The sequence below is a fragment of the Oryctolagus cuniculus genome, chromosome 14 (genome assembly GCF_964237555.1).
Source record: "Oryctolagus cuniculus chromosome 14, mOryCun1.1, whole genome shotgun sequence".
In the NCBI taxonomy this organism is placed as follows: Eukaryota; Metazoa; Chordata; class Mammalia; order Lagomorpha; family Leporidae; genus Oryctolagus; species Oryctolagus cuniculus.
This window is the reverse complement of record NC_091445.1, coordinates 37,518,610-37,529,089: the sequence shown is the minus strand read 5'-3', so window position 1 is coordinate 37,529,089 and position 10,480 is coordinate 37,518,610. Positions and strand designations below refer to the sequence as shown.

The 10,480-nt window shown below is 53.8% G+C and overlaps 1 protein-coding gene across 1 annotated transcript; it reads right to left on the bottom strand.

Annotated features, from left to right (window-relative positions):
- Positions 1–6,850: 6,850 nt before the first annotated feature.
- Positions 6,851–9,222, bottom strand: FOXD1 (forkhead box D1). Its single transcript, XM_070056891.1, has one exon. The coding sequence runs from the start codon at positions 9,079–9,081 to the stop codon at positions 7,525–7,527; it is 1,557 nt and encodes a 518-aa protein (XP_069912992.1). The 5' UTR covers positions 9,082–9,222; the 3' UTR covers positions 6,851–7,524.
- Between the last annotated feature and the right edge of the window lie 1,258 nt (positions 9,223–10,480).

The window sequence follows — 10,480 nt, the reverse complement described above, 5'->3', positions numbered from 1 at the left end:
CTTCTCCCCACCAGTCCTCTTGTTCTGTGAGCAGTGCACTCTTGTTAGTAGAGGCAGTGTGATGGCGGGAATTCTTTAATTGGTTTCCTATATTTAAAGTGGGAATAAAAGGATTTGCAATATAGCAGGTGCTCAATAAATAGTGCAGACTAATCCCACTTTTCAAAGCTTAGAGGTTAAAGACATGATCAGTAGATAAGTAAGTAGAGGAAAGAAACAGCAAGAGACTAGCAGAGTGGATTTAAAACACACTTGGTTTGTTTATTTTAGAAGAGGGGAGAAAGTTATCTGTCCAAATACACGTTTGGTTGAAATAAAACATTAAGCCATCTCTTTTACCCTCATTACTTCTAGGAAAGACTAGGTAACAATTTGTTTCCTATATTGGGGTGTGAATTTGTAAGAAAGATGAGTTTTTGTATATAGCCAAAGATTCCTTTTAACAATTTAAGGATTTGAGTATATTTCAAAGGTTAATTTTTTTTCATTTTCCCTAGAAGAATAAAGATGTGGGAAGAAGCCACACAGGATAATTCTTTACATTAGTATAGGTTTTATGTTTTCTAAAGCATTTTCACTTAATTATATTATTTGATTCTCAAAATTCGGCCACCCCACCAAAAATTTAAAAAGCTATAAATGAGGGTGAAAAATGATCCCACATTAAATTTTAAAAATGTAAATGTCTTCTGTATTCTCTTGCAGGCTTTGCAGATTTTTTGGCTTGTGATTTTTTTTTCTTCACTCTCTCCATAGTCAGTCATCTTAACAGAATGTCATCCTGCACATTTTCATATATATGAAATTCTCTACCAAAAAATAAGCAAAAACAAAGTGATGTTTTCTCCAAAATAACCCTTTATTGTAGACTTTTCAGAGAAATGAATCACTTCATTGCTGGAAATACCTGCCTTCCAGCTATTTTAATGAGAATTCCTAGGCAAGTGTGCAAAAACACTTCTGCCTTTTGCCATAATTAATCTCTGCCCTGCACTCTTTTTCTTTGCCAGTTTGTTGATCAGGGGTTTCAAGTAGGACAGAATCCTCAGTCTATGCCTGTCTTCCTCTGGGGCCAGGGAGAAACAGGCTAGGCCCCACCCCCACCCCGCCTCCTGGTGCTGGGCCTAGGACATTCCACTTAGCTTGTATCCAGCTTAACGGACCAGATATATTCTACTAGCAGTAACATCCTATATTCAGGAAAACACCCTACCCTGAAAAAGAAAGCCACTGTCGATGTAAGAGTAGTAGAAAATTATCCTTCCAAGCCTTCTAATCTCAAACTCTGAACTGGAATTTTCCAGATTCCCTAACTAAACCTACTGATGCTGATGCTTCTCCACCCCCTCACCTTCCCCTCACCCCCCACCCCTGCCACTAGAAGTCTCTTAATATGTAGAAATCAAAAGAAAAAGGTTTCTGGCTTTTAAACTAAAACCCACCTGCTCTCTAGAAAGTCGGTGGACTCTTGCATTCAGCACTGTCCCTGGGAAAGACTGCTCTCCTTTGTGCTCTGCAGCCCACCAGGGGCAGGCCCCATCTCGGCACTGACTGTAGCCTGGCTGTCTCGGTACTGGCTGAAGCAGCCGCCCGGCCCCTGCCTGGGGAGTCTGAGCTCCTGGGAGGCCTCTGGCTGGCAAGAGACGAAGGTGAGCTAGCAGGTAGCCTGGGATTCTCCCACAAGCCTTTTAGGGAGACCTCTGGCGAGGCTGGTGGGGGCTCCAGGTGGGCTGGTCACTTGAGAGGTTCCTGTGCAGCGGAGACTGTGCAACTGTTCAAAGGAGGTTAAGCCTAGGACTGTGCATCTGGAGGGGAGAGGAGACGCAGCCTCAGAAAAATGCCTTCTCATTGAGTGTTTAATCAACGGATCTGCCTCCTCACACAGCCTTCCCTCTTCTGCACTGGGAGGATGTGTCCTTAAGGCAGGTTGTAAGACCTGCTTAGCAATTATGCAAACAATTCTAAACTGGTTGATCTGGACCGCTAAAAGTCAACAAGAAAAGCAGAGGAAAGGGGTCAATGGGACAAAGGTGAGTGCTCTCTGTGTGTGATGCTTTAAGGATTGCTGATGGGGAAAAGATGCTAGGAGAGCATCAGGAAGGAGGAAGGTACACCTTGGAAATAATTAGCCATCAATTCCCACTGTGTCTAAAACAAGAAGTGGAAGCGGTAGGGAGGAGGGTGTGGCAACAGTGCACAAAATCCGACAAGAAATCAATGACTTTACACGGCAGCCTCAGAGGCAACTTCCCGACTCCAGTGGGGTTTCATAAATCACAATGACAGAAACAAAGTGGCAGTGTGATGTAGTGGAGAGAAAACGGGGCTCCAGTGCCGGGGCTCCAGTGCCGTTGTCCCAGTAGCTGTGACCTTGGCCAAGTCATTTGATCTCCTTTGAGCCTTGAGATCTCTATTTGTAAAATGGGGTCAGTAATAATTCTTGTCTGTACTGTCTCACAGCACAGTTGGGAGAAATATGAGTGAAATTCCTTTTAAAAAGTTAATGTGCGGTGGGTTCCTGGTGCCTGGATGACATCTAAGCTGCTAATTGGATGGTGGGTGACATGGTGACATGGGTGTGTCCACTTTGTGTGATGCTATTGAGACTTGTGCTCCTTTCTATTTGTCCCCTAAAAAACATACTTTAAAAAGTTACAGTCACTGAAAAAAAAAGTTTTTAAAGCTAGGATGCTAATGACAACATCAAGAAAAATTATAAATAGGGGTCAGAAGCTAATAGTTTTTCGTCTTCATTTTCCCTCTTCGCCACCCTATCACACCTGGAGGCTCCAATCAGGATCCATGACCATCATCAGTGGCTTTCTCTTGCTATGTTTTTCTTGTTACTGAATAGTATTTTCCTGGCAAAGAAGCTGGAGGAATGAACCAGGAAGTTTCCTGCATGCCAGAGGGGTCAGTAATAAAAAAAGAGCCCAAGCCGTTCACATCAAGGGGAAAGATGTGATTAGAGAGATGTGACACGCAAAGAAATTATCTGCAAAGCGAATTCAGTCGGGAAAGGCTCAGCCCCCCAGAGCCCTGAGCAGCTGCTCATGATCAGATCCTCTGTCTTTCTGTCAGACGTAATTGTATCCGTGTTGGCAGGGTATTTACTGCTGAAGTCGAAGGGCCAGATTTTACACTAAACATATTTACACATTCTCATGCGTGGTCCTGTAAACACGCCACGTCTCCCTGGCCGTGACATCAAGCACATTGACCAACACAAAGCATATGTCTAATTACAAAATCATAGGGGGAGAAGGGAGGCGAGCGGTGGATGACGGGCAGCGAGTGTGCATGCCTGTGTGTGCATGTGTGTGACCCAGCTGCACCACCAGGAAACCAGCAGCAACAAGAATGGATGTGGACAATGCTGGGCCCGCTTCACTCGTCCTCTGCTCCCCAGGCCCGTCCTTGTCTGGCTCAGTTCTAAAGCGGGTGGGGGACCCCTGGCATTCCAATCAAACATATGTGGATGCCTCCCTGGAGGAGCCTGGACGGTTCCTGGGCAGATTTCTGATTTGGACTGAGTTTGCTGCTAAGCGGACCGCCAAGCTGCCCCAGAATGACTCTTCTTGGTCGGTAACAAAAACAGGTGTGAGCAGAACGTGGAGCCAGCAGAGAAGTTTTAAATTCTAAGTAGAGCCCTCGGTTCCTGACTTTAGGTATAAGATCGGCTCCCTACCCATCAACAGCAGTTGTAATAACAAGGTTCGCTGCTCCAAGTGTGCTCCTCGGCCAGGCGAGGAAATCAGAGCCCCCGGGGCCAGAGAGACGAAAACAAAACAGGTACAGCCTCAACCGCGGCCTGGGACAGCCTTTAATAAATGAGGCCGGCTGGCACTCCATCAGAATAATCGCCTTTCCTCGGAACAGCCGGCTCCCCAGCTCTGAGGCTGGCTCAGGGAGAGATGGTGGGTTTACAAAAATAAAAAATAAAATAAATAAATAAAAGGCAGGGGGTGGCGGTGGTGGACTGTGGAAGGCAGAAGCCTCCTGAAATGCGTGGGGACTTTGGGCCCTCTAAGCGTGTTGACAACAAATATGTCTAAAATTCCAGTTCCTTCACCAGAAATGTTGGGCAGGAAGGGGCTCCTGGGGAGGAGACCAGAAGTGGAGATGAGTAATCAGAAAGACGCTCCGGCGAGTTGAAACAACGGGAAAGGCTCTCAGACTATCTGTCCCTTTGCCTCCCGAGTTTTGCTGCTGCTGCTGCTGCTGCTTCTTAAGAAAAAGGAAAGTGGTCCTTAAAAAACTGGACAGGATGGGGATGCAGAGGAAACGCGTTGAGCAGAGGCTCTGGGATCTGATTTTAAAGAAATAAAATAATTACCTCGTGGAGGGGAAAAAAAGAAAAAGAAATCAACCAAGAAGCATCTAAGGTCATGACACCCTGTGTGGTACAAGGAGCAATTCAGTCCATAAGGGCTTCATTACCCGCGCAATAGATAACATTTGGCTAAATCTAGCTGCAGATTAAGTCTCCGCGGCACAACGGGGCCCTGAAAGGAGAGGTTCCTTTTTGTGTGGTCCTTCTCCGGGAGCCGCCTGCACCATTAGCCCCAATACATCCCTCTCCCTATTAACTGCAATTCCCTCCCGACTGCGCCGCGGTCATTTGTGTCGAGCTCTACGGGGGCGTTTGATGAGCAGGGAAACAAGGAGAAGGGAAGAAAAGCTTCGGGTTAATGAGTTGTAGCAAATCCACACTTTGTAGTTGGGAGGAGGAGCGCTGGTGGCCAATGTTTGTCCAACTGGTTTATTTTTCGAGACCCAGCCTATTGAGGAAGGCTTGTTCAAGCAGGCTTCGCCCCTACAAACACACAAACATCCTTCTGTTTGCCTTCAAAGAACAGGGGACCGGCGCGGGATTTGCATGCGAATGAGGAGCCCCGGGAGGAGCCGTCCTCTCCCGGCAAGGGCTGCGGGAGCCCGGCGGCCTTTGTTCCAGCACCTGCTCGCCCGCGCGGCCTGACGGGGCGCGCCCCGCACCCCCGGCCAGCGCCTCGCTCCCCTCCTACCCCTCGGCCCTGGCCTAGCGGCCAGCGGCCAGCACCTTTCCAGCCCATACCCGTCTGCCGGCTCTCGCTCCCCCAGGGTCGTCCGCCCCACCGAGCAGGCCCGAGGGTCAGCAGAGTCGGGGAGGGATCCCAGACCCCGAGGGTGGGGGCGCTGAAGGGGCAGGACGCAGCACGGGACATCGAGGCGCGCGCTGCCTTTGCAGCGTGCGGGCTCCAGCGCGCGCGCTCGCGCGCGGTGGCAGCGGGAGCCCAGGAGCGCTGGATCGTCCAGGGCCTCCTCGCCCTTCTCTGAAACGCACCGACACCCTGCGGGGTGCAACTAGTCCCCGCGGTTTTTTTTTTTTTTTTTTTTAAAAGACGCGGGAATCTGAACCGGAGAGGACTTAGCTCGGACCGCCAGCTCTCAGGGCATCTATGCAGCATGCAAACATTAAAAAACACTCGCGGCTTTGTCCTCGGCCCTCTCTCCGCAACTGCGTTCTCATCTGGGTCCCAGCCCTGAGCCTTGCAGAAGGCGGTGCCGCCTGCCCGCGCCTCTGCACCCCCACCCCGGCGGCGCGCGGGGGTTCTCGGGGCCGGGGTATCTCCTCTCTCGGCCGGCGGGCTCGGGCAAAGGTAACTTTATTGCATATAGGATTTTGATCTACCAGCATTTCAACTTGTATCTCTATATTTAGTGGTAAGTTTGAGGGTGAGTGTGTTTACACTAACCTCTTATTTAACCTCTTTCAAACATTTCATAGGAAGAAAACAAAAAAGCAAGCCCCTCCTCCTGCGGCTGAGTCAGTTCTGCCCTTGCTGAAGGGAGGAGAGGGCAGGATGTCAGGACTGAGTATCGCCGGAAAATACTGGCCTACAACGCACACTTCACCAACCTGTAAGTTAAACCTGTAGCTCTCCAGTCCAGATTTAATCTCCACTTGCAAGACACTGATGCTAAGCATTTAAATTAGGTATCCCATACGCCTCACTGCTCCAGGCCACAATAACATCTAGTCATCAAAACTGGTGCCACGTTTTTCCCCCAAAGTAGGAATTCCACCCAACAAGTAGTCAATGAAAAGCCTTAAGTGGGAATGCAGTATACTACATCACTTTCATTCTAAATAGAATTCATTCAGTAAAGACCTGACCCATTTTCACTTCCTACTCCTGAACACTTGCGCTATCCTCAAATTAAAGATTCCTCTTCCATACCCTGGATTATTCACTTTAAAAGAATCTCAGTATTAAGTGTGCTTTTCAAGTTTAAAAATCCTCTGTATCCAACGACTGGAACTCCACTTTAAACACTGGGGTGATCAGATGCGATTTATTCATATTTGCACATATTGTCTCACATCACTTTACTGATAGGCCTCTCAATTTTCCTAATAAAAATGTTAAGCCAGAAACTGCCTCTTTGCCTCTATTACAACATAATAGTATGTTGTAGATATTTTTCAGATATGTGCAACTGTTGTGAAAAGTGAGCAGAAAATAAATGAAGTGGAACACTCAAACATAAAAATTCCTCTTACAGTAACTGGCTTTGCTCTAAAATGTCTGAACACCCTCTAAAAGAGAACAGAGTCAGACTTGGAGATGCACACCCCAGTAACTTTTATCTGTAGTCGTTTAAAAATAATTTCTGATTTCCTGTGATGGTTTTGACTTAGGAAGTCACAATGAAAAATCATGGCGTGATGCTTCTGCTAACTTCTCTTTGAAAATACTAGTTAGAGCTACTCTATAGCAGGTTCCTATTTACCCCACATAGAAACTTTTCTTAACAGAAAAGAAAATAATCTAAGAAGAGGACGACCAAAGCCACTCATCTTAGTGGGTTTTCTTTAAAAAGTAAGCATTTTATTTCTGAAAAAGTGTAAAAATCTTACATTAGAATAGTACAATAATAATTGCCGTAAAATTTACAATACCCCTTGTAGAGAATACGCAGTAAGTACAAAATTAAAATTCCGCGTGTCCATTATGATACAAAACACAGGTTAAAATAAGAAACGATAATTTGACTTTTTTTTTGCTTGTGTAAACATGTTAATCATTGCTTCCTTTTCATGAGAAAGTACATCAGACAAGTGTCCTCCAATAAAAAGTATTGCTTCGCCGGCATTTTCAATCCTTTCACTACGTGTGTATTACTCTTCTTTTGAACAGTATGAACTTTGTTCAACGCCTGGACCTGAGAATCTCTACACCTTGAAAAGGCTTCGATTTTTTTTTTTTTTTTCCTTCAATCTGCTTAAGGTCAAGGCAGGCCCCAGTGCCTGGACTGGCGGCCCCCGTCAGCGCCCCGCTCCTGCCCGGCCCGTGCGGGGGCTGCGGCGCGGGGCGCCCGTGCATAAATAGAGGGACCCGCGGAGCCGAGCGGCGCGCCCGGAGTCAGTCCCGCACCGTCTGTGTGCGAGACTGCAAGACAGCGAAAACGAACCCCAAACCACCCAGACGAATAAAGGAGCCGGGGTTCCTACCTGCTGTTCTCAGGGCGCTAACAGCGTTATTAACAATTTGAAATCCTAGCAGTAAAGTTCTCCACACTGGACAGGGCAGTCCCTTGGTGCAGAGTCCCCAGCGCGGCCGACGAGGAGACGGAGGAGGCGGCGGCGGCGGCGGCCGCCACGAGCGAGCGGGTGAGCGCGGCGGCCGGGCCCGCAGCCGCCTGCGTCGCGCAGCCGCCGCCGCCGCCGCCGCTGGACCCGGAGCCGGACACGAGCGCGGGTGCGGGTGCGGGTGCGGGCGCGGCCGGCGCGGCCGGCGAGGCCGAGGGCGAGGCCTGAGCGGCAGCGGCCGCGGCCGCGGCGGCGGCAGCGGCGGCGGCCGGGCCCAGGCTGCCCCCGATGATGCTCTCGATGGAGAAGGGCGAGCGCGCCAGAGCCGAGGCGCCCGGGCCGCCGGCCTTGGCCGCCGAGGCCTGCAGGGGGCCGGGCAGCGCGGCGCCGAGCGGGTGCGGCCGGTAGCCGAAGGCGGTCCGTGCCAGTTCGGCGGCCGCGCCGTGCGGCGGGGGCGGCGGCGGCGGCGGCGGCGGCGGCGGGGGCGGCGGCGGCGGGGGCGAGTGCGGGTGGAAGGCGGCGGCGGCGGCGGCGAAGATCGCCGAGGGTGGCGCGTAGGGCGGCAGCTGCAGGCCGTAGCCGCAGCCATAGGGGCCGTAGCCGTAGGCGTGCGGCGGCGGCGGCGGCGCGGGCGGGAAGAGCGCAGCGGCGGCGGCAGCGGCGGCGGCGGCGGCTGCAGCAGCGGCGGTGGGGTCGCCCGCGCCACCCCCGGCCCCCGCGCCACGCAGCAGCAGCGACTCCGCGGCGGCGGCCGCGCTGGGCGCGAGCAGCGGCTGGCGCTTGAAGCGCTTCCTCCGGCGCAGGAAGCTGCCGTTGTCGAACATGTCGGCCGACTCGGGGTCGAGCGTCCAGTAGTTGCCCTTGCCCGGGTTGCCCGGCTCGCGGGGGATCTTGACGAAGCAGTCGTTGAGCGAGAGGTTGTGGCGGATGCTGTTCTGCCAGGCGGGAAACTTCTCCCGGTAGTAGGGGAAGCGACCGCTGATAAACTCGCAGATCTCGCTCAGCGTCAGCCGCTTCTTGGGGCTCTGCAGGATGGCCATGGTGATGAGCGCGATGTACGAATACGGCGGCTTCACCAGCGGGTTCTTGGCGCCGCCGCCCGCGCCCCCCGCGCCCACGCCGCCGCCTCCACCGCCGCCGCCTCCCCCAGCGCCCGGGCCCGCGCCCGCGCCGCCGCCACCGCCGCCACCGCCCCCTCCGGCCCCGGGCCCCGCCGCCGGGGCCGGGCCCGGGGGCGCCGGGGAGCCCTCCGCGCGCGGGGCCAGCAGGATGTCGTCGTCGTCGTCGTCGTCCTCCAGGTCCTCCAGCTCGTCCTCGCCTGCGTACGAGCGCCGCCGCCGCAGCTGCCGCCGCCGCCGCGCGGGCACGGCCAGCCGGGGCCCGCCGCCGCCGCCCTCGTCGTCGTCCTCCTCTTCCTCGTCGTCGTCGTCCTCTCCCTCCCCCACCACGTCGATATCTGTCTCCTCGGCGAGGCCGCAGGCATCGGACATCTCCGTGCTCAGGGTCATAGCTGTGGCGCGGCGGGGTGGCACATAGGGGCGCCGGAGTCCGGGCTCCGCGCGCGCCCCAGCCCGGGTCCCGGGCTGCCGGCCCGGCCCGGGGGCGCCACGCTGGGGGCGCGGCGGCGCCGGCGGCCGGGGCTGCGTGCGTGGGGCCTCGCGGGCCGCGGCGGGGCCTCGCGCGGCGACTTTGGAACTCTCGCGCCGCCGCCGCACTCGTCGCGCGCCTTCCGCGCTCCGGGGTTCGGCGCGCACCAGCCGGGGCAGAGGACTTGACCTTCTCTTCCGCGGCTCGGCTTCGGTCGGTTCCGTGGAGGGGTGGGCGAATCCAAGCTGTCGGGCGCGCGGGAGGGTGCGGGACGTGTGAGAGCCCGGACACGGAGCGCGGCGAGGCCGGGGCTGAGTCCAGGAGAGGGCGGACCTTTCCCGGGCTTATAGCAGAAGGGGGCCTGTCACATGGTGCGCACGTCAGAGCGCGGCCGAGGGAAGGGAGAGCGAGCTCGGAAATCAGCCGTGTTCGGGAGAGAAAGTTCACCCGTAGGCGGGGGCAGCGCACGCGAGGGCGGGGAGGAAGGAGGACCCCCGCCATTCCTGCCCAAGCGGTGGAGGCTGAATTACGTGGTGGTCTGTCAGGGGTCGCAGCCCGCTTCTCCCCTTCTCGGCCCTCCACCCCAACGCCACAGGGTCTGATAGCTCCAGGGTCCCCCGCAGCCGTCTGGCTAGGGGCAGAACCGCCGCGTCCTGAGGTGGTCCCTGGTTGGGCGCCCCGGGGATCTGTTGGAACAAGCGGTCCCCCCAACTCCCCGAGCCAACCGATGGGGAAAACCCCCATCTAAGCACGGCAATAATTGCGTATTGACCCTGCAACCCGTTCCCCTCGGTTCTTCTCCAAAGACGTCTGTTTTCCGCCGTCTGTTAATGAGAGCGCAACAAGCCGGCGTTTTGGTCACTCTTCCTGCGCTTGAACGCTCCGGAGTCCGAGCAGCCGAGAAGACCTGACGAGTCCTTAGGGGTGGAGAGAGCCATCACTGAATGCGGAAAAGTGATGGGATATTTTGGTGGAAACCCAAAGACACACAGACAAGTCGCACCTAGTAACGGCTCAAACAAGTTCCTTCGAACTGGACGGTCCGTAACAATGCCATCCCGATCAGCGTTTCGTAGCAATCTCAAAATATCTAAATTACTGAAACATGTACATAATAGTTCCACGCAGGCAGGCTTAGTAATAGACGCTACGAGGATACACAAGAACTTAAGAGCAACTTTTTAAAACGTGGTTTTAGAAAATTCATTCAATATTTCCAGTAACTCCTAGTAAAGATAAACGAATTTGTCAAATATCTGAATCCAGTTCCATTCGCATCAGTTTTCGTTTTCAGGTCGCAAGGCAGGGGAACCAGCCACA